Genomic DNA, 24,501 nt, shown 5'->3' with positions numbered 1-24,501 from the left:
TGAAACGTAGGAATAAACAGCTTTACATAGATTTCATCGAAACTTCATCGGCCATACGCAATTACTGGAAGCCGGTCAATGGAGCGAAGTTTTAGGCAAGCTAGATCGTTTTCAGTCCGAAAACGTGATTCGGTTGACGAATGTCGGAAAGTCATACCGTTCGAACACGGAAACCTTGGATTCATTCTTATACCGGTTACATAATTTGTTTATTAGTTTTGCAGAAACCCTTACGCTCGGTACAAATTTCGCTAAAACTTCGGAGGAATTGGAACAACATTTTTTTAACGAACAGTTAAAATATGAACCACAGGAAAAATGTTTTATCACAATATCCCAGTTCTTCGAAGCCCGAAACTATAAAACCAACCGCGAGTCAGTTTTGGCCTACAAACTCGACATAGAGCGTGAACTGCTAAAGATCGTTAACACAAAAAGCATGTTCGCTCAAAATCGGCTTATTTCTACGTACTTAGTGCGATTGTTCTTCTCAACTGGCATGAAACAGGCGGTTAAGGAAATATCATGCTATAATCGTGATGAATTTGAAGAATGGCAGCAGAGGACGACTATAATCTTTAAGAGTAACCTTCCTAAAAAAATTTACCTTCAAAAAATGGAATATGTTAAATTTTCCAACACCGAGATATGGAACTGTAGCCAATTTTTCAGCAACTTCGATACAGAAGTTGAATCGCTTGACACAGACCTATGGGCCTATCGATTTTTCCGCAGTCTGTGTAAATACAAGCCATCAAGAGCTACGAAATTGGATGTTAAAGTTTACCGATTCCATTACAAAAATTATGAAATATTCAAAGAAAATGTCGAAGCTGAGTGCTGTCTTACAGGATATTTGCTCGATCAGCATAGAGATATTATATAGGGTTGGTAATGGAGGATATAATATGGTGAAAGATGATACATGTCTGATGACCACGGAACGGATGCTTCATTTTTGACCTGCAAACAACCCCTGATACTAGTCTGGCGGTAATACCCGAAGGTTCTGAAGTAACCAATCCAATCATGCTGGGAGCCTTCCACCCATACACACATTGGCCAGCGTCACCCGAAGTACGAAATTCGGAAACCTTTTATGCGACCGATTCCCCCAAGAGTACCGCCAAAAAGGCCTTTGAAGCTCCGAAGCTCCCAACAGGATCGCTGGGCACGTGGCCGACGCCACCAAGAAAAGCGGCCGCTCTGCCACGGCACAGGAAGGCGAAGGATTCTTCGGAGGGTTCGTGTACGCGGCTCATAAATTATGCTCCATTTCGGGCATCGCTTTCATACATTTATATTCTTTTAAACACTTTCGTACATTCCTGTACTACATCCCTCTACATCTATTGTTCTTTTTATCTCGTTCCCACGCACATACATACACAAACAGCACCATCGAAGGCGGTCCTCGTGCAGCTAACGCCCCTACTGGGAGCCCTCGTCGGGGCGGCCATTACGCTCTGTCTGGTCGCCGTGTGCGTTATCGTGTTCGTGAAGTTCAAAACGAAGGTAAGTAGCGTCCGGGCCAGCGCCAGGGCGCACATAACCTTGCCCAGGTCGCGACGCAAAACTTTAAGACGTCACCGTGGAAAAACGGCGACGGTCGCCACGTGGCGGGATTTACACCTTTGCGGACATACGGGACGTACGGGATTTTTTGTCCTCCTCGGGCTCAGTGCTTTAAAGTTAGATTTATGGAATGGCTCCGGTGGGCCGCGGTTTCTGTGCACCGGTTTTTCACGTTCCGCTTCGTTTTGGTCTCACTCTCGCTCACGCACGCAGAAGAAGCACCACCAGACGGGTAACACGGAGCAGGACAAGGGCAGCGCGGAACCGCTGAGCCGCAACATCGGCAGCCACTCGAGCATCGACGACAAGAACCCGGACGTGATCCCGCACGAGAACAGCGAGGACGACGACGAGAAGCAGTTCGAGCGGCTGGCGCTCCACACCGACACCGCGCTCAAGTACACTACCTCGACGACGACGGTGCCGTCCGCGGTCGGGGCCTACTCACCCACGCACCACCACCATCTCATGTCCCCGACCGGGAATGGCTTCAAGAAGGTACGCATCTCGCACCCAAGGGCGCCTCAAGCCCAAGAAACCCTTCTTATTGTCCTATTTCTGGGTCCCACTCACTCACGCAGTTCGGTGAGCTGTCGCTAACGACCAACCCCGGCTACGCGATATACAGCTCGCCGGTCCGAAGCTACGCCAAACCCGGGCCAGGGCAGACGCTCGGTTCACTGCTGCTGTCCTCGACGAGTGCACCGTCGGCCGCGGTGACGCCACCGCCCGGCGGGGGCCTACTGCTCCCGGGAGCATCCGGCCCACCGATGGCCACATCGCCCGGCCACGGGACCGGCTCCGTCCTGTCCACCCCGGTGGGCGCGATGCTTCCGACGCGCACCTCGCCCAACATCTACACAAGACTGCCGCTGCGGGACTTTACGCCCAACAGCTACGACAGCATGCTGAGCACCTCGCAAACGACTTCCTGCTCGTCGTCGTCGAACGGGGGCTACGCCACGTCGCAGATCTACACCGCCAAAATGCCGCTCCTGACGACCAACTACAGCACGCTGGACAGTACGGGGCCGTGCGCCACCGGGCTCGGCGGGCCGGACAAATGTTGATAGTTAGCGGTGCCAGGCGGGCCGGACGAGTGCCCCGAAGAGTAGCAACCCACCTCCCGATCCGTACCACCACCCCATTCAACCATCGAATCGCTTCGAGTCCAGGAAGTTGTGACACATTTGGGAATCTCCGAGCTAATTTACGTTGAAACCGGTACGTTTGGGTTCGGAATCGGAAAAAGCTCCCGAAATGGTGGTGCAGAGCCCACAAAGCTCCACCAGCGCTTTCCTTTGGGGGGAGCCGTCGAATGGTTCGGCCTCCATCGGTGTTTCGGGCAAGTTTGGAATGTTCTGCTTTTCTTTCTAAGTATGCATGCAGACAGCAACAGTCGGGGAAGGACCCCGAAATGTTTCTTTAACATGTGGTGCTATGCGAACACACTAGCGTAAGGCCTTACTTTTATAACCCACTTTAGTCACCCGTTTTAAGTAGTCTTAAGCCAAGCATATCGCCCCTCGGAATTCACGCCAACAGCGTCCCGTTTAGTTCATGCAATGGCAAACCCAGTCCCTTTAGCCTGTTTTTCCAAGCCGATATTATTTTAGAACACTTTCGACCGAAAATCAAATCTAGGTTAGTTGTTGCTAAAAAGGGGCACATGAGTTAATGATGGATGTACGATAAAAGCCTTCGATGCTTTCCCGATAACCCTAACGATAGGTTTTATTTGCCATTACCTTTCTTTTGAGATTTCATTATGATTTTAAGCCGATCTATAACACTGCGAATGGTGATAATTTCGGTATCTCGAATACTATCGGATACATTGTTGTTTACAAACGATCCTTCGTTAATTCCTTGTTAGTCCCGGAGGAGATACAAATGTGTGAGCAACGAGCGGAAGCCCAAAATGGCCCCGTAACCGGAAGGGCCAAGGCTCTGCTTCTAGTGGGTTAGCAAATGGAACCGAATGTTTGCCAATTGTTGACTTGTTTTCGATTGAACCGTACCTAACGTAAGTTTCTGCACCGAAATACGGTCACCGTCCGTGGCCGTCGATGGTGCAGGAGATGCGACTGCGTGAATTAAATTCAAACGTGTTGCGTTGTTTATTTACCTTTACACCGTGTTTACGGCCGGTGCGGAATTTAATCATGAAGAGAATGTAAATTACATAATATACACACCATTGTAAACAATCCAGGCAGGGTACACCGTTCGTGGAGAAAGAGATAGAAAAAAATGCAATTGAAACAAAACGAAGGAACGAAACCATGTTGTTGGGGACAATAAAACTAGCGCCCAAAAAGCATGGATAGTTGTAAGAGCATAACAGAGCGAACTGTAAATAGTATCTGTAAATATTTCACATAGAAGAACATGGAATTTGAACAAGGAATCAGTCAACACGCGAGTAATAGTCAATAGCGGGGACGACAAAGGGGGTTTGCGGCATGAGTTGAAGGCATTAGCACTTAGATACAAAAGAATGTAGGTTATGTGAATTATTTTCAATTGCTAAAACCAAGTGATAGAGACGGAAAGCGAAGAATGCTAACGAGCTAATGAATAGTGCAAAACGAAACGAGTGTTATCGAACCGAACTGTATACCGTGTTACGAGTCGGCTGCATGTAAACAGAAGACGACGAAAGATAAAGAAAAAAAACAAACTACATTAACAAAGAGCGAAATAGTCAACAGAAGAGTGAAACAATGAACAGACAAAGGCGACGCCGAGAAAAAAAGTCGGAAAACGAAAAAAACTAACTCTCACAAACAGAAATACTTAACCGCGGCTGTCGAACAAAGGATATTGAGCGAACAAATAACGAAGGAGAAGACTCTGTCGATGTATTGATGTTTTTCAGTGTTGCTCGAAGCCATAAAAGGAAGCCCAGAGTGGGAACACAAACCGCAAGATTCAATTAACCACACCACATACGCCAACAGCCGAGATGCGACACGGAGCACCAGGGACTAACAAACGGGCAAAGAGAGCGAAATTATTTTCAATTCGGGTCGGGCGAATGAAGGGAAGGACAACAAAACCAATTGCAGGGATGGAATCATTAGTTATGAAGATTCGTTTTTTTATGTAACTGAATGAAATAAAAGATGAATGGAAAGATCTAACGTAATGCGAGTCTCGTTTTCTACCGTCTTTGGTGCAAGTGGAAAGAAAATTAAAACATTTACTGCATGTTGGACCCATTCGCTCCTTGTTCGATTGTTTGCTCTGTCCTCCCCTAACCAACAATCCACGTCCAAGTGATTATGGTTCGATTAGTCGCAATAATCGCACCATAACTTCATCGTACAAGATCCCGTGGGAAACCGGGCAAAACTCCATCGGGTAACTTTCCGACTTCTAACGAGCCCGCGGCCTTCGTTCACCACCTCCAAACGAGGGGCACACGATGACATGATGGAAAATGGAAAAATCACCCTTTATCCTCCGGCAACGATGACCATTCAATGCTACGAGTCACTGGCCCCGTTTCGTCACGACGAACCGAAGGTCACTTCCTCGATCAATGGACGCCTAAAGAGTGTTCCTATAATAGACTCCACTTCAGTGTATGGCCGACGCTCGAAACTCGTTAATTTTAGATATCATAAATCGAGCGATGTGTGTGAGTGTGTGTGGCACAATTTTCATGTTTGCCTTTTAGAGCACCGGGCCTTTGTATGGAAAAATTGTACCACAAAAACGAAAGCTGCTCGAACCGTCCGGTTGAAAATCATTTTCCCGATGACACTGCTACTTTCGAGCTCGTTACGGCAGCCACGCAGGCCACCGAAAGAAAGCTCTGGCCGAGCCAGCCAGGACTAAGAGACAGAAAAAAACCTGTTAATGTCTCCCGTCGGTATGGTCCACTTCGGTACCGAAAGGTTTGGCGTGCGCGGCACACCAGAGGAACCGGGAACCGGACGGAAATCGGAAGCACGGACCGGATTTTCAACAAGTTTTCGACCTCGTCGTAGCCCGTCGGCGTCGGAGGATCCATTTAGCGGAACAAGTCTACGCGGCACGGTCACCATTCGCTTCCAAGGCTCGGTTTTTTGCTTCGGTTCGGCTCGTTTTTATTTGAACCTGGTTGCCTGCTTTCTGTTTCTGTGTGTTTGGCTCAAAGAAATGGTGTATTTTTATCTATCTGCTCTAGCCCCAGCAATAGACGAGACCAATTCCGACCGCATGGAACAAAAAACTGGAGCGTCCCTGAAAACAGGGGCGCCCCAAATGTACACACTAAGTGTCACTTTTATTGTACGAAATAACCACAGTTTGCTTTTGAAGCGACAATTTCCCAGAGTGTTGCCGGTCGCTTTAGCATTCGGCAACGTTACGCACGGGTCCACAAACGCAGCCCCCGGGGGGCCGAAAAGCAGATCGCAACCCATTTTGGAGAAAGTTTGCTGGTTGCCGAGTCGGCTGTCATTACTATTGCCGCCGCACGCTGGAAGGTCCTGCCGGTCGTTCCGGGGAAATCGCTTCGGCCCGCATTTCTGCGACAAGGAAACGGAATCGAACCCCCGGCGGAACCGCCCGCCGGATCCTTTCCGATTTCGGGTTCGGAGTTCCGGTAAAAGTTTTCCTTAATTGCAATTTAATTAGTCCTACAATTCCGGGCGGTCTCGGTGGATGCCGGCGCCGATACAATGCTTCCGACATGGCCATTAGTTGAAAATCGATACCTCCGGAAGATGGACGTTTGATTACGATCCTGCCCCGGACAGAAACGAGGCCATCACAAGGCCTGCTCCCTGCTGCTTGTCGGGGAACACATGTGAACTTGGACGCAGCCTGGTTCCGTGCAGCTTCTCCGGTTGCTTTGCTACGGTATGCCGAAGAATGGAATGGAAATGGCCCCCTCTTTTCGTCAGGGTTCCAAGCGGAAAACGCAACCCATTTTGGGTGTTTTCACTTGCGCCAGATTCATTTGTTTCAATAAATCAAATGACCCCCACCTTATTTGAGTTGCAACTCATAGTCCGCGAAAATAACACCCTAAATACTCGCGCCCGACACAGTTGGCCACGTCTCGCACAGGTTCACGGCTCATTGCGAATCATAATTTTTCCAAAACGGCGCAAGCAAAAGCGTTCATGGTGGAAAGTTTTCTCATTTTCTTGAAACACCGTGCAGTCAACCCAGAGGCCATAAGGTGACAAACTGGCCAAGGAGGGCAGGAAACAAGCGCAAAATGCAGTTTGCAGTTTTCCGTACAATTTGTGACCGGACCAAATGAGAAACTCTTGCTGCGCCTGGACTACCAGCGCAAACAGTTTAATTCCCGGAGCGTTGGTTTGGTTGAAGGTAACTAACACATTCGGTGTGATTTAAATGCACAGCTTAAGAGGAGTGCTTTAAGGAACCTTGCTTATTCGCAAACTTTTCAACATTCGGGATATTATCGAACTCGCTTCCAGTGGCTGAATTTGCGCGAACCGATACGCCATCGCTGGAGGTCTATTTTGAGGCCATTCAATGGAATCTGCTCTAAGGGCTGCCTGAAAACTTTACTGTCTAAGCATTCGGTGCCTCTTTCGTTCCATTGTTTAGCGAGACAACAATGGCCTAATTAGATCCAACGCCGAGTGTATCTATTTCACGAAGTCAGCAAATTTATGCAAAGCTCAGAGAAGAGAGATTTTTTCAAACAAGCCTCCGGTCTCCGGAGAAGAACGGCCACCGAAGACGAGTCGAGAAAGAATGACGAATGGAACATTTTCCATCGGACAAAGTAAAACTCGACCGCCGGGTGGAAAACTGACCGTTCAAATACGGTACTGTTCGAAACAATTGGGCAAACTATTGAGCACTGAGTTCGATTATTGTTCTTTGAACGTCTCTACATTTTCAATCACTCGCCTTTTGATAATATTCCCAGCGATTCCATTCAAATTCCAGTTGCGAAGTTGAAGTTGGGCAAACATTTCACATTTCACAATTGCTTCACCGGCCGATGGTAGGAACAATTCATTTATGATAATATAATGGCATACGAAAACACCCGCAGAGCCGCTTTTTGGGGCTCATTGAAAAGAGCTATCGGAATATTGTGGAGAAGAAAAATATTATTTCTCGCCGGCCAAAGAGAAGTGCATTCCTTTTGCATACCATTGCAGGCATTAATTTGAAATTGGAACATCCTTTCGCCAGCGGGTTTCGGCGTTCGAGCTACATTCGAAATGTGTGCCCCAAGCTCACGAGTAGCGCAAGCATAATTATATCGCCGGCCTTTGGGTGGGTACTCTCGGTTTAGTTTAATTTATTCAAATAACAATCAAACTCATTCGATCACGATCGCTACGCTCATGGGGCCAGATTATTGGATCGGTTCGGAGCTAATTTTCTTGGCTACGGGTTTTTGCTATCAATTCCTGGATGCGGGTTTGCGGAATCGACTACGCCACAAACGCGACCCAAATCATTACCAGTAACGGAGCGGGGCCAGACGGTCACCGTGAAAGTGTTGGCCCCATATACTTCACAAATTGGGTACCAACGTGTGTTCCACTTTAGCACCGAGTTCTTAGGAGTACTGCGACATGCATGGTTCACGAAATTTGCGGTATTGGAATATTTTCCCGTACGGACCATTTCCGGTGCTACCGCTTATTCCAACTAATTCCAATAACTGAACACACTAAATATCACTTTTCAACTATCAAACATGAATGAATGTGTTAACGGATTTCTAAGTTAAGGGAAATTAAACGAATCTGTTTTTTTTTTTTTGTAAAGCTGAGTACACTTTATTTTATTGTGATCAGCATCAACTGACTGGTTGGACCCATGCCCTTAACACACGAACCTAAAACCGGCCATCCGTAGGTTTCAGAAATCGTCCACCAAATGCGTACGCTCTATCGAACCGGAATGGGCCAGGAATCTTGTGTCCATATCGGCCACCCGGTAGCCCTACAGCGCATATAACGTAGGCTCAAAAAATCGCGTGCAACGTGCTATGTGCTGCACCTGACCCCTTTTTGCTGCACTTTACTGTAACACATCGCCTGCATTTCTATCGAACACCACCGGGCCCGAATGAAAATCTAAATCAACTGGAACGCCATTGAATTTGAGGAAGTTTTATAAAATTTTCCTTTTTTTGCCTGTGCGTATATGTAACATCGATCCACTGGCGTATAACTAACGCTACATATTCCTCGAATTTAGCCCACGCCGGCCGGCCGGCCGACCAGCCGGTCGGGGTGCGCAATCGTTCATTAATCCAAACCAACGGCAATTCATTTTTTTGTTTTGCTCTGGTTCACAGAACAACCCGAGATGTGTTGTAACGCAGTGGGAACTGGCCATCCCTCTAGGTGCCGAAATGGAAACCCGTGCAACCCCGTGTTTCTGACGCGTCCCGATCAAGGCGCCATGGGCGGTGTGGCAGATAGAGCGGCACCTTCGGAGGTCGGAGGGCCGTGGTTTTTTCGCCGGGTCCGGATGTTGAATCAGCGCGAACCACTGGACGACTGGCCAGTCCCGGCTGCCGGCCAGAGATCGGAAAACACTGAAGGCTTCTTGTATGAAGGATGCGCCTGCGTTGGGCTAGTTTTTGTGCTTGTTAGGGTCCCACAGGGCGCTTCATTTTTTTCTCGGCTTCACTCACAACCCTTACCGAATCAAAGGACGGAACGGTTTGCGAATCGTAAAAACACAAACGCCAAACACACCTATGCATCCTTTTAGCCTGCACTGGGCTGCGAGGACGACGGCGACGCTTGTGGGGTCCCTGGTGTGGGGCTCCCGGAAAGCCTCAGCCCTTCTGGCGCGTAAGCCACTCTCCCGAAGCCCCGGATGTATACCGGTTCCACCCGAGGATCACAAATCAAAGACGGAGGTCCCTCACGGGCGAAACCGTAGCCCGTTGGGAGCAAATTTACAATTCGTAAAGCAATAAAGGATTTTGTTGCGTTTGCAGAACAGGGACTTCACGTCACCGAAGCACGCGCGTCAGCAGCAGTACTGAGAAGTTAAAAGATTTTGTAACAAATGCCCTACATTTTACACCTTACTGTGTTGAGTACTTTATTTCAAAGTTTCAGGTTTAAGACTTCCCAGAAAGCGTTCCAATCGTGCCGGTATTGGAACGATCTTTGTTTATTGATAGCACGTGGAATTTTTCACCAAAATAGCATATTCTTTAGCCAACTTTTAAGGGTCACCCTACAACCCATATCGCTGTGACCGCTTTGTAGACCAAACTTTCGACTTTTCCGTTACAGCGCCGAGGGCGAACTGAACCTAACAAAGCGAACCCTCTCGGCTGGACACACACGCAACTTTTTGTGTGCAACCTTATCCATGCCAACGCCACACGCTATGTGTATGGTTCCGTGCATGATAGCGGGTTTTCTATGATCCCAGGACAGTCCGAAGCAGAGGAAGACAGGGACTAAATTCACACCACCAGCGCCATCAAAACCATCCACGCGCGCACGCATGTTGATGAATGGAACGTGCTCGACATTTCGATTAGCGATTTAAATTTTATCGTGGTTTCCTGGCAAAAACCTCCCCTAAAGCCCACACGCAGCGTCATCCGAAACGGCAAACGTGGCTTTAGAGGGGCGTTATGGCCGTTGAAAGTTTCCTTTTCGTGGTGCCTCGGTTTGGCGATTTCAAGCACCGCTCTTGTGCCGTTAGAAGAAGGGTTATTCATTTAAATTTCTTTTAGAACGTTCCAGGCCATTTTATGATGGCGATTGGGCAGAGCACGTAGGAATGGACTACGATGCTAAGCACTGTCAGGCGGTCTTTCAAAATAGAATAAACGTTTATTACTTTTAGTTGGACAAAGATCCACAACACATTTTAATCAAATCAATTCATGCCTTAATCAATTGAATTCGAGTAAGATCATGAGTAATCACCATCCGATGGATGCTGCTATTGTCCAACCCACTGTACAGATATGCCGCAGGCACCGTTCTCAGAAATTAAGACCTCACAGGCTCATTCGCAGCAACGATAGGTCGAAATCTTGCACGTTACCTGCAATAATCTGTTCCGACGACCAAGCAAAGACCAGAGGCCGCCGGAAGCAATTCGAACTTCCGAACATCACTCGAAGTCGGTCAACAATGCATTTCACCCTCCCCAAGAACGTTCCGGAAAGCCGGCAAAGTTCAGGCCGCAATAAACGGCAACACTTTTTCGCATTTCAACTTCAAACGAACGAAAAATCGCCAACAAATCACAATCACAAGTCAAAAGGCACTAGAATGGGGAAACTAGATCGGACAAAAACCCTTCAAACTTCATTGGCCGCTTCCGGGAGAAGAGTTCCCGCTGCGGTGCCAACAATCTTTCGTCGGTCAGTGTAACGATATTATCATCCGGTTCGATTCCGGTCTCGTTCGATACTTATCGGCAACACCAGCGCCATGCTGAGTTTTCCCCTCGAGCTGACCGTTTTCCATTTTTCCGACAATCCCCTTCTATTGAGCTTTCGGGGGCAGGCTGGAAGAAAATAGAAACCTCCGTCCGGAAGTTGTCGAGTGCTTAAAACGCTACTTATCTCGCCGGAATGCAACACACCGCCTCCCGAATAATGCCGACAGACTTTCCTTTTCGAACGGAACCACTGACTGTAGCAAGACGTCCGTCACCGTCATCCACTCGGCACTGAACAAAGGCCAGGGCTCCGCAGGACGAACGGCAAATTGCTTGTTCGAACGCAGGAAGAACTCCCGAAAAACCGCTTGCCGGTTGCCTGTGGCGGATACATCAAACACTAACCAATTGCATAGAGTCCGGTCGGAACCGTATGAACCCACGGCAGCCGCCAGCATGTCGGTGAAACAAGATTTCCAATCACGGCTGTCCAGTGATTTTTCCGAATCCACCACCTCCGGTGCGTTGTTTTCCTTCCGCTGAGAACGCTGCTGAAGTTTGTGCAAATGGAGCCGAGAAACGGTGGTTGCATATGCAGCTCAGCGGCAGCAACGTTATCAGAGTCTTATCAATTTATGCACGTACCTTTTCAGTCGAACTCGAGCTTGGCTTCTTGGCTGCCACACTTTTCAAAGTCCTGAAAGAAGAGCACATTTTGAAAGAGAATTGTAGAAGCAATCGATTTGAGTCCGAATAACGTATGCATCAGAAATTATGTTATTAGTACAAATGTACGTTAAAAAGACAAGTATTAGTAGAGAGAGTAGAATAGATTGAGAACTTAAGGACAAATAGTTCATTGCTAGAGCCCAATACCGTGCTGCAACACTCTGGTTATGCCACGAGCACAGCAAATCAAATTTATACGGTAAATCAAATAAAACCCAAATTTATTATGCTCATTTCAATTTTAATTTAAGGTATACCTGAATTTTATAGCAGAAACTTCCTCCAGTCTTGAGTAAAATCGCACAAATTGCTATCATTTTACGCGTTGCAATCTCGTTCAATTAAATCCCGTGCACGGGGAAACTTTCACCCGCCGAATGGCAATGCTTCGGGTGACGGTGCACTAATAATGCAACGAACTTTAGTGCGGTTGCGGCCCGGATGTGGTCTCGTAACCGCGTCCCGATCCGTACTTTAAGAAGTGGCCTTTCACGCTGGGAATGCTTCCCTGCTGGGAAACGCAACAGTGGCGCTGAAAAGTGGCAGCCGCCGTACGACAACGCAGTGCAAGTGTGAACTCGAATCAGCTCGGTGCCACGGTGCAGATGACAATTTAATTTTCATTTGTCAAACAACCTCCAGCGCACCAGCCCACCAGCAGCTTCCTGTCTGATGTTGTGTGCCCGTCCCCGGCATTTGTCAGTGCAAATTGCGAAACAAGAAGGTCCCGTGCCGCTCGGAAGGAATGCGATCCGAAGCGAATCGATAACATGCGGAACGGAGAGCCGAAAAAGGGTTGACTTCACTCAGAGTGATTAGATTTCTGGACATGCGTCCCTACTGTGCATTCATTACAATTTAATGTCCCGGGTGTGCATCAGCTCGATAAGTTCCATTTAAATAGTGAGCCAATATTTAGCGCATCAACACTGACTCAAGGGTTGCTCCTGTTTGGAAATCCTGGCAATAAAAAAGAGGTGGACCCAAGATGGGCGCGGGTGTTGTGCCGAAACCCGGGATTGAACCGGGGACCTTTAGATCTTCAGTCTAACGCTCTCCCAACTGAGCTATTTCGGCTTCTCCTGGACCAGATCGTTGTAATTGACAGGGGTCGTAGGTTTGCAAAGATTTGTCCGGTCGTAATAATGAAACAAAACATCACTAAGCTAGCAAAACATGGATTCTGGTTAGAGTGCCTGCTCAGCCTGTCAGGTCTTATCATCACTATCAGTTACTGCCAGCGAAGCGAATCCTCCCGATTACGTCAGCTTGTCTACAACCGAGGTAATGGTCAGTCTCAAGGTACCACAACAAACTGACCGGACCGGTCTAAGCTAATAACAACAAGCGCCTGAAAAGCCAGTCAGCTACCGGGAGAACGTCACGCCTAGACCGGTGATTAAAGGCAAACCGAGTCTGTCCGAGGTGGTAATAATGATAATGTTAATCCCCGGGTCCACACAGCATCGGGAAGCCGGCCGAGAAAGTTCTAGACAAGGGCGGCCAGAACGCAAGGCACAATCTCGATCAAAGTCCTGCTATTCGGGTTAACAACAATGAGCTCCACCAAGCCACCAGCATCGTTGGCACCGGCGGGAGCTGCCACTCGAAGTTGTTAAACTTTTAGCGCCAATCTTAGTTGGAGTGATGTTGGTTAGTTCGGAGGGTGTTGTTACGACCGCGACACAAGAGAATTAAACTAGAAACTGGTAACTCCTAACACTTATTCAGTGGCTTCCGGGAAAGAACCGGCCCATGGCGTTCATTAGGACGCAGTGTCGGTCCTAATCCAATCCCAATGGAGCCTCCGACTGTCTGCTGGCCGCTTATTTATTCACCACTTATGATGGTTCATAAACTTGCCGGCGTTTTCCAAATAACGCAGCCAGCTGGAAGGAACTCGCCACTATCACTATCCGAGCACCCCAGGATTGCCTGGAGGAAATCGCTTAGAAGATTGCGTTTGATGACTGTAATAAGCGTTCAGAATAGGTGAGCTCCGTTTCCGTGGAAAAGCTTAACACCGCGTCCCAAGGCCCGAGGGCCGGAGCATAAACGTTCGTGTGCGAAGTGCCAGTGTTTCGTCGGTGCCCGACCGGGCGCTCAACTGTCTCGCACAACATAACTTTAAATGTACTCCTTTTCTAGCGGCCGCTCGGGTTGACCCAACATCTTGCCATTTTTGGATCCACAACCGCCGGCTGATGGAGCACATTAAATTAATTTCTCACATCAGCTGTTAAGGTATCATTCCATAATTTACTTTACCGTTTTACGCATGAAAGCCTTTCAAATCGTATATTGGCCCGGAAAACGTTCCAGAGTAATTTCAGGAGCTCCTCCCCTAGCAGTTGTTTTAGTGTGATACCCCTTTTGATAAACCAAACTATTTATCTTTCGCTTCCGGCGATAGAGTGGCAAAGAAAATGGGCAATTCATGGCCGTCAATATCGGGAACGCTCTTACGGGAATAAGTTCCACTCGACGCGTAACGCTCCTGAATGAGGCACGAGCTTCCTGGTTCACTTCGCGCGCGATGAGACCGCAAAAAAGGAGTTCCCTGTTATGACAGGCCCGCGCGGTAGATACACCTCTAAGCTCACGCCGGGAGCATCCAGAGCCATCCAGAGCCTAATCCGCTCCCGCTCCCGGCATGACACGGTCTTAGAGACGGCGAAGCGAAGTTGCGCCTTTTCCGGGGCAGCTGGCATTCTGAGGAAAATTCATCACTAGCCCGTGCCGCCAAGCATGGGCTGGCTAATATTTTACTCACGTTTCAAGATGCTACATTTTTCCCTCACGTCATTGTGCGCGGGGAGCACCGTGGAGGGTTTTGCGTGGAACGCTACAAGCGTCACTAGATCGATCGATCTGCTCCGAGCTTCGAGGCTGCTTTCTACTGATAGTAAGTAATAGTTCAGTAATTTTTTTTATTTATTCAAGAAACTCTGGATTATGCAGTGTGCGCCATCATGGCAGGGCCTATTCAGGAACTTTTCAATAGGGACACTTCTGGTAGCGACATCATGATGTGTTTGATCATCATGATCATGATGATGTTACGTGTTTGAAAGGTACATCCTTTCCAGACTGCCAGTCAAAATTTCATGACATTTGGTTCTCTGGAAGCAAAGTTATTGGGCTTAAAGTAAGCCTCTCGTGTTGACGGTACGAGAATGAGCATTGCACAAAGAGCCAATATTAAGTTTTGTTTTAAACTCGGTAAAACGTGTACCGAAACGTTAAAATTGATGCAACAAGTTTATGGTGATGATTCTCTATCCCGTGGCAGAGTTCATAAGTGGTATACTCGTTTCAAAAATGATCATGAAGACATCAACGACGACCTTCATGTCGGCCAAGCCAGGTTCGTGATTACATCGATAATGTGCATGATTTTCGCAAAATTGAGCCGAAATCGTCGCTGCGTTTTATGGAAATGGAATTGAACATTTTCAAAGATTCGATTCATCGCCAATAATTTAAAAAAAATTTCAAAAAATTTGAAGAATTACATTATCTTGCTCAAAGTGAACAGGACTTAAAAAAATAGGGATTTGTACCGACATGGCGCCAAAAATCGCATTTTATCGATAAACCATTCCCCGTATTCACCTGATCTGGTACCCTGTGACTTTTATCTCTTCGGAAAAATTCATTTTCCGATGAAAGAAAAACGTTATGCTGAAATTGTGGCCATTCAGAAGGCTTGTACCGACACACTCCGAGCCAAGCCGGCCAACGACCTAAAATTGTAATTCGAAAAGTTGTTTAGTCGTGCAAATCAGTGTATCGAAGCGGAAGGAGACTATCCCCACTATTATGAAACTCGAACTCGAAACTAAATCGTTAGAATGAACAAAGTAACAGAGAAAGCAGAATACAGCAAGAGAGAAGACAGAAAGAGAAAGCTATAGCAAAATGAACTTAATAAATGAACTTCGAGTTTCATAATAGGGCTCTATTTTCAATAAAATAAAACGATCTTGCAGACAAATTCATTTGTTATTCTTGTTTTGAAAATCTCCTGTTTACTTTGAGACAGACTGTGTACAATAAGTAGTTGATGCCAGTTTTCTATTAAAATTGATCATTTTAATGAAAGTTGTGCATTCTAAGGCAACCCGTTTTATTTTTTCACCTCATCATATCTTCTGAATTTTAAATAACAAGAATCTATATTATCTATAATTTGTTACTAATTTTTAAAAGGCTTTTTTAATAATTTTTAATTTTAATTTTATAATTTTAATAATTTTTCCATGGCTAGCCTGTAGCACAATAGAAAACCCCCTTCAGTGCACGCGCCCGGAACAATATGGTCCCGTTTTCCACGGAAACTCTTGTCCAAAGTCAGCTGTCTCACCGTTTACACGCCCGTTTGGCTGATAACGAGTTTAGCGAGCGACCGAGCCCGGACGGCTTTCGGTCACTTTCGCCATCATTTTGCTTAATCCATTTGAACACGTGCTACTGCTTCTTTTTTTCTACTGCGCATTTCTGGTGTACCAGCACCGTGGACGCCGCGGGAGCATCGGTAAGCGAGTCCGCAAAACTCATAAATTCAACCACGAACCTAATCCGCTTCCCGGTTACCGACGACGATGATGACGCCGCCAACGATGACGGTGAGCCGCCAAAGTTTTCGCTGCGCTGCGTTACGATGCGTTTCTTACGCCGTTGTTGGTTGCGGGGTCTTCTGTGGTTCCAACCGGTGGTTTTCGCCACCGAAAAGAAGCGGAGTGCAGTGCAGTGGTGAAAATGCATCCCTTGCCAGAAACTTCCGGCGCCGCATGCCCGAACTGCAACAAAGCCACAGAGAGGCTGAGTCTCTAACGAGCTGGAAAAGCGGCCCCTGAAGCGGCAAAAACCCAATGCCAATTTTTCGTAACTGGTAACGCCGAACCGCCGAGTAGGAACAAGTTTCGACAGCGTAAAGTAATTCAATTAAAAGTATCCTTCTCCAGTCGGTGGTGCGTGGGGTCGGTTTTTGTTTCAACGCTACCAAATTTTCCTTCGCAGATCGCGCACGATTGTGAAAATGAGTGGAAATCGTTTTTATGCTACTACGGAAAAGGAGCTTCGGCAGTGATACGTTAATTGTCCCTAAAATTACTCACCCATCCCGCAGAGTGGCAGAGCGAGCTCAACATTCGGTAGATTCAAAAAGGAACCGATGCCAAGAATTGGCCAAAGGTTAAAAGGCACAGCCCACAAGGCGCGGCGTCAACGGCGTTTTGCCGCGTTTGCCCTTCGGTCGTCTAACGAGCCGAAATACTAATTTAATTCTCAAGTTCGAAGAAAATGTGTGCAAATTTAGCCCTAGCCGCTGGAGAAAATTTGCCGCACGCCGGAAAATAGATCTCCCCGGTTCGTGTCGCGACCGTGGCTCGACACAAAAAAACAGACAACACGAACGCCATTTCGGTTGGTCGCAATGAGTGAAACTTTTAATACAAACACATTTTGTTGGTGGCTCATTCTGTGTTACATATTATCGGGGAACGCAGTGGCCGTTCGGGTAAAGTTTTCCATATTTGTACTCCGGGGCCAATATTTGGTCGAGTGCTCCAACGAACCCGACGCCCAGTTTCGGTGGTCGGGCTAAGGATCGTACGAGCGAAAGGACACCTACCCAGGGGGCGGTCAAGTAAAATGTTTGCCCCCGATTCCGTTCAGCTGCCGGTAGTGCTTTTCTTTCCGCTTGCTACTCCCAAGGTCTGACGGCACAGCGCTGACGTCTGATGTTGCTCGAAGCAACTAAAAACTTTTCCACAATATTCGTCCGTCCACCCTGGCCTAAGTTGTGTAATACTTGTAAGGACCGCGCGGAACACATTCCGGATGGTGGTCTTCGCGGATAGAGCGCATAGATTATGTCATCGTCCGACTTTATGCACGCGATTCTAAAACTTATCTGAAATTATTCGATTCCCGTCCCGCACCGGCTCCGATTGAAGGCGATTGTCTTCATTTGTCATACGCCGGGCGCTAGAGGTTTTGTTTCAGGGATTTCCGTATTACTTTTCCGACCCGCTATTTGTTATTTGCCCGTAGTTTGTGTGGTCCTCGTGGTCCTGCTCCTTACGGTTTGGTTCCAGCCTGGCCCATTTGTTTCATGGTAGGTTGGCACGATACGGGGCCCGCAATGATGGAGTGTCGATGTAAACGCTATTTGAAATCTAATTTGAATTTCGGCTCGGACTTGCTTCAATTAATTTCGCGATCCAAACGAAACGAGTGTGATTTAGTGAACTTTGGGGAACCGAACTAGCGCTCGGTTCCGGTAGCCAGAAACCTATTAAGCGCAGCCGTGTGCCACCGTGGACGATTTTCTTTCATTTTCTTGCCAAACGAGGCTCCGATGTGGTAAGTAGAAGCACGTCGGAATCCAAGTGCCTTCCAAGTCCAAGTGGACAATCACGCGGACCGGTCAACGCGCGTCGTACGTGCGCGACATTTTGGCCAGATGATCCGGAACCGGCGACGAAGTTCCATTTCGGATAACAGCCAATCATATGGCGGCCGTGGCTAGTGTCGGGCCTGCCGCAAATGGATTCTATGTTTGGCCGGCGGCAATTTCTTGCAAAAGTTGTCCGAAGATATTGTGCGCTCCTTGGTCGTATGCCGAGTACGGTGGTTCTTCGGCTCCTTTTTGGACCTTGCAAAGCTCTAACTCATACACAGTAAGAAGCGACCAGTGGACGAGTACTTCGTGTTCAAGAGGACGCCAGGATATGCCGTAGGAGGTTAACATTTTATGACAGCGTTATTCCATTACCGACCGACTGCACTCGGTTAAATTCGTCAACGTAATCTGCCTTCCTTGACAGCCCACTGAAGTGGACCAGCATCAGTGAACGAAAATAACATTATAAAAGCTATCGGTTACACGACAGGGTCTACCGGGGCTTAACCTTGACAAAACCTCGTCTGCCAAGTCACTTGGTCTAATGCTGCCCAAAAGACGACTGCATAAAATAATAAGGAGCTCAAACTTAATATGATGATGGGCGTGTCTCTCAATCTGCCGAAACCCGGGATTGAACCGGGGACCTTTAGATCTTCAGTCTAACGCTCTCCCAACTGAGCTATTTCGGCCGCTGTGGGATGCTGGGTCGATGGGTGCGCTGCTTGTGATAAGCGCAACGGTAATCAGTCGATGCCCCAGTTTGCAAACGTGCAAATTTACATTCTGACCATTCTAATTGGCACCGCCGTGGCGTGGCGTCACCCTTCACCCTCGCCCGGCCGAACGACCACCATCGTTCGGCAATTTACATTCGCACGCATTAAAATAATCATGCATTTGGCCTGACCAACCCGTCCCAAAACGCGGCGGGCGCCACCGATGCCGGTAATCTACTTTTTGCACCGCGCAACATATTCCCACTGGTGGCGCAAGGTTCGTGGGGTGCAGCAGCAGGAAAACCCCGCGTTCAGGAGACGGCACCGAATTCGAGGGGGATATTGCCACAGTCGCAGCCCCTCTTCCAGCGGGTCCAACCAACGCCACCAACCAGCGCCGTGATAATCGATTCCGACGCTACAAATTGCAAATTACATTTATGTATTCGTTTACACGTTTTCAACGTTTTTGGAGGTAAGGCTGGGTTAGGATTTGAGAGTGAGAGAGAGAGAGCCTGAGGGGTTTGCTGGTTATTTTTGCTCGTCACCGCGTTCGATGAGAGTCGAAAGTTATGGATAATACGAAATCGTGCACCGGGATCGGAGCTGGATGCAATTACGTACGTCGGTCGTTAGCATGTTGATTCGGTCCTCACGAGGCTCCCCGACCAACGAGATTCCGGTACGAAATCGTCGGGGTCTTGTTTAATCGAAACTTTAAATTTCATTACAGGCTATTGATACAACAATTGAAAACAGTTACAGATGCCTTTCCAATCATTTGAACGGGTTCGAATAAGATCAACAATTGGCAACAATCTCCAAAGAACCGCTAGGTGAAAACCATTCTAATTGATGGGCCACATCTTCCGAATTAATTTGCATGCTCCATTGCTCCATTCAAAACCCCTAGGACGCCGAGTAGGGAAGCACATGCAATTTAATGCGAAACGAAAGTGAACCGTATGCACGCGCTAAAGAGGCCCGCATCATCCCCTTCGCACAGGACGAATGATGAAGCCGAAGTGCTCGTTGCATCATCAAGAGGCTGATTATCATTAACATTATCTCGCAAGTTCTGTGGAAACGGTTCCCACAACGGCAAAGAGTGAGCGGCCGGCGTATCGGCAAATGAATTTAAATTTCAATTCCGTTCCCAGAAACTGAAAAATGTAAAGGCAACATTACGCTCCCATGCGTTCCATCCTCACCGGGTCACCCGGTGCACGTCCGATCGTTTAATTGAATTTCTTATTTCGATCCGAAGAGCAGCAGCAGTGGAAAAAGTTCAGTGCGCTCTTTTATCGGTGCTCCGACTTCGGCACCGTGAGTGGCTCCGAATTTCATTAGACTTAATTTCCGTTTCCATTAATTTCCAAGACTCCGAGACGGCGAAGATCATGGCCGTGGCGTGGTGGGTGGCGTTTGCAGCCAATCGTTCATACCGATAAACTGGGCCATTTTTATGCTCCGAAACCCATCAAAAGGAGCAGCGCGTAGGACGCCGACATACCCGGGCCCCCTTAAGATGGGCCCTCATTTCACCGAATCGAGTCTAGACCATCCAATCCAATGGGCCACGATGAACATCTTCTCAATACGTAATATTCGATCCCCGCACGCCCCGGAAAAGGACTCTCCATATCCGGTGCGGACAGAGCCACCGGAAAAAATGGGTCTTTGATTTGATTTTTCCCACCGATACTCACTTCGCCATTTACCCGTTCGGCTGTCCCCGAAGTCCTGGCGCACGCGCCACCCCGGTCCGTGGGCACGTTTCAATCGCATTCCATACATTAACTTTGAAATTCAATATTGTACGGTATGCTGTTCCGGGTAGACCTCGCGCCCGACACGATCTTCCTAAGAACCGGCCCGGGAGCACCGGATGACGTGTGAACTCCTGTTTCGGAGCATATGGTACAATAGCAAAAAAAAACGAATAAAAATGAAAACGCGAAAACTGGTGCACAAACATCCGGAGAGCGGAGGCAGATCAAACCGTCGGGCATAACGGCCACCACAATGTCACCCAGGTCCCCCGGCGTGTGTGTCGAGCAAAAACAACCTCATGGTGGAATTCAATATGGCGTAGGGCACATTCCACATTCACACGTCGCCCGACAAAAGGACACGAGGAGCGAGCGCGACAAAGACGTTTACCAAGAAAGCGAGCCACACACGGCAGGATGCTGCAGAGAAGCCACCAACACGAGCCGCCGCCGGGCGGCTCCGAGAAAAAGAAGGTGAAAATGGGTGGCAGATTTATGAAAATACCTTCGGCTGCGCCTGGTGCCACGGTGGAAAGCTGTTTCATCTTTCATCCGGCAGCTGCCACACAGCGTGGCGCTGTGTGTCCTCCGGCCGCGTAAGCCTGCGTCTTCGCCGTGCCAGTGTGGTTCTTCGCACCGTTGGCCAAACCTCATTTACACTGCTTGCCCTTTACCGCCCCAAACGTCTAATCTTGTTCAGATAAAGCGCACCCGAAACGCGACGAAACGGAACCGAAGAAACAACAAAACTCCGGCAATATCTGACATTCAAATCGTCCTTGGCCCGGGGCAAAGTAGGCGCCCAAACGTCAGAGCAGACACCCAAATCCACCTTTTTCTCGCCGGGATGAAATAAATTACGTGATCTATTCCTTAGTGCCGCTCCGTGTTCAATTGTTGGTGTCCATGGGTGTGTATGTGTGTAGTGTCAAACACATACACATGTGCGTCTCCAGGAGCTTCCGCCTTTCGGCCGGGGCCGCATCGACATGGCGAATGGTGATGAAGCGTGAAAAATTACCTTCTCTCACCAGCAGCAGACTCGGTAGGTCGTCAGTGCGGTTACTACATGGAATGATACTTTCCGAGTCTCGTGATGCGCTACCTGTGAGCAGCGGATCGTGGAGTAACGCTGGACCATTGGAGAATAAAGGCAGTGTTTTAATAATCAAGGCATTGTTTGTCAATTACAATGAGTGAACAAGTCGTAATGAGCTGGCGAAGGATGTTAAAAAAGAAGAAAGCTAATATAGGGACAAAGTTGCACAGCCCAATCCAGTGTCTGGCGCTCCATCTGATCCGGTACCTTGCGCATGAAGAAGGTTCGCTAATGCATCAATTAAGTCGAATGGTAAATTTGTGCAACTACTTTATATTACGTTAATTTTATTTCTCCCTTTAGAATTTGCGGTAGCTAATAGCCCTTTGAAATATACAGCTGGAAGATAGCATCAAGTTATATTTTTCCTTTAGCAGCTACTGAGTCAAAGCTCGGGACTTTCGAGCCCATCCAATAACTGACTGCCTGGACATGGTGTACGTATGCCGAAGTCACCAGCTGGCATGCGTTTCCTGACTTGCTGGAGGCGTTAAGTAAGCGAAGCTAAGCGTTGACTTGAAGCACCTGGCCGAATAGCAAATGCGGCCCAGCGGCAAGGTGGCAGATTTTTTGCGCAGAAATTGATCAGCCTCTCTGGTGTAGCATTTTTGCGCCTTTTGATGAAAGCCCGGTCCCAAATAGCAGACGTACCGAAACGCTCTCTCTCTCTCTCGCTCACTCTGTTCTTCAAGGGCATGGCGCAACCACGACTTGGGTGAGGTTGATTGAAATAATCCTCCCCACACACTGCCAGCTCCAAGGCCAATGTTAATAAGTGCCGCCTCAGTGTTCCTCCGGGTCGGCAGGGCCTGGGTACTAGGACTACCACCGGGGCATCCTTAATCAGGAATTCCGTTCGATGTTCTAATAAACACTAAATAAAAGTTCATTATCATTCCATACTGCGAGATGTTTCATCAAAGCCTCGTCCACCAGCCAACCAGCCAGCCAGCTGGGATGCGACGAACGACGTGTCGTGAACTGTCGTTCAAAGGCCCTACAGGCCTCTTCCTTAGGACCCAGTTTTCGCATCGAGCTCATCACCTTTCGTACCCCACGCCGGTCGATCGGATTCGTTGATGTTTGTCCTTGTTTTGCATAAACAGCTTACGTGACAAACTATCGCTTCAGGAGTTTTTCACGTTGGCAGTCTCTCTTGCTTTCGATCTCCCTGCTCCCATGACATCCTGCTGATCGTCGTCAACTTTAGAAGGCGAAAAATCTTAACTTTCCATTACCCGGTGGTGCCCGTTGGAGGAAATCAACAAAAAATCAATTCAACTTCAAACCCATTATAGGAAGGGGAAAGACAGAGCCAAGCCCGGCGTGGCGCATCCGATACAGATCCCGGAAAGGATCCGATAGAAAACTTAAAACTCGACAACGAGAGAGAATGGAATGGACCACAGCAAAAAGTTTCCAACAAAACGAAAGACTTTCATAAAGTAGCGAAACGTGCAAAAAGCGCCGCCGCGAAGGAGCGGGAAAATTGACTTTTCAACCCCCTTCGGCTTTATCACTTCCCGCTCAAAGCTATCAGTTTGCCACCTGATCACACTCCCCCAACGGCCAAGAGTCACTTCCCGGCTTGTTTTCTCCACCGTCGCGTTGGATAACTCATTGCACTGGTGCGGTGCGTATCGGAAAACCTTTTTGGGGCTGCCAAATTTGTTTCAATATTCTGGGCGAATGATGTTCTGTCCTCTTCTCCTTTTCCATCGGTTTATCGAAAACAAAACGAAAAGCGAGCCGCGAAAAGTCCCGTGGAAAACTGTGAAGCGCCAAATTCTACTTCCGCTTCGAAGAGTGGCATGAACGGCCCAAACGGTATATTAACCCCAACTCTATTGCGAGACTCCGGAAGCATTACTTCATATCCGGTTTTGGTGATGGAGCCGAAGGCAAAAGAAAAACCCGGCACAGGTGTTGATGTGCCCCCGTCCGGCTCTTCGCCGGCCGACATTCTTTCTTACAACATAATAAACGGAGCACCGTCGGCGCCTACGGAAAACTTTTCTGATTATGATTTGTCTTGTGTTTCTTTTTTTTGTTTTCCCTTCGCCCTCGCCGGCAAACTCTTTTCACTTTTCCCGCCGTTTTCCACCTGTCGCCCCGTCGCCCGTAGTTGGTGTTTGCCAATTTGACTGATATTGTTTGAGCACACAGCTTTCCGAAGAAACCAACAAAAAAAAAATAGAATAAGTAAACATTATTTTCTTAACTCGGTGGCGGTCACGAATTTTTCCGGCCCAAAACACCTGAGCGCGGGCTCGCGCTTCGTGGAAATCGTTAGCATTTTTCCGCCTTTTATTCGAACAACTTGCAATGCGGAGTGGATGAAAACTTGCAAATAAGCCAATCGCAGGTTCACGGGGACAACGGTGACACAAAACGGTGTTTCGTTGGTGCCTCTGCTTGTTCACATTTGTTTGCCTTCTTTCGTGATCTCGTATTGCATTGGCCAGCAACAGGCCACGGTGGCGCACAAAATCAGATCTATTTGGTCCTTGGAATGATAATGCCTTTGCGTCACTCTGTCATGTATATCTCAGAGACAGGGATATAAATATACCACAACGCCATTATTTTATTAAATGAAAATTGACTTTAAAACACATAAAGCATAATGTGGATGGCCATTGTTTTTTTCATTATTATTATAACGGGCAGAGCCATATTAAGCACCAACTTAATTCGAATTCGATTCCAAATAACTTTCACTTAGAACCCGATCAATCCGTGCAGAGAGGCGGTTGATGTGCGAACGAGCCACTTCAGGGTGATTACACGACTTGGCAGAGATGTCGATATAGATAATGTATTTAGAGTGAT

The 24,501-nt window shown here is 47.9% G+C and overlaps 1 protein-coding gene and 2 non-coding genes across 3 annotated transcripts in view; 1 reads left to right on the top strand and 2 right to left on the bottom strand.

The window, feature by feature from the left end:
* Window positions 1–2,645, top strand: part of LOC131207161 (nephrin-like) — a 70,251-nt gene extending 67,606 nt beyond the window's left edge. Inside the window, exons 14-17 of the mRNA XM_058199772.1 lie at window positions 736–740; window positions 1,397–1,515; window positions 1,789–2,073; window positions 2,157–2,645. Of these exons, the coding sequence (XP_058055755.1) occupies window positions 736–740; window positions 1,397–1,515; window positions 1,789–2,073; window positions 2,157–2,645 (898 nt within the window). The remainder of the gene's footprint in view (window positions 1–735; window positions 741–1,396; window positions 1,516–1,788; window positions 2,074–2,156) is intronic.
* A 10,029-nt stretch (window positions 2,646–12,674) lies between these two features.
* Window positions 12,675–12,747, bottom strand: Trnaf-gaa (transfer RNA phenylalanine (anticodon GAA)). The gene has a single exon. It is a non-coding gene; the product is annotated as a tRNA-Phe (tRNA).
* A 5,951-nt stretch (window positions 12,748–18,698) lies between these two features.
* Trnaf-gaa (transfer RNA phenylalanine (anticodon GAA)) lies at window positions 18,699–18,771 on the bottom strand. The gene has a single exon. It is a non-coding gene; the product is annotated as a tRNA-Phe (tRNA).
* Between the last annotated feature and the right edge of the window lie 5,730 nt (window positions 18,772–24,501).

Source organism: Anopheles bellator, chromosome 2 (assembly GCF_943735745.2).
Source record: "Anopheles bellator chromosome 2, idAnoBellAS_SP24_06.2, whole genome shotgun sequence".
Classification (NCBI taxonomy): domain Eukaryota; kingdom Metazoa; phylum Arthropoda; class Insecta; order Diptera; family Culicidae; genus Anopheles; species Anopheles bellator.
This window is presented reverse-complemented; position numbering and strand designations above follow the sequence as displayed.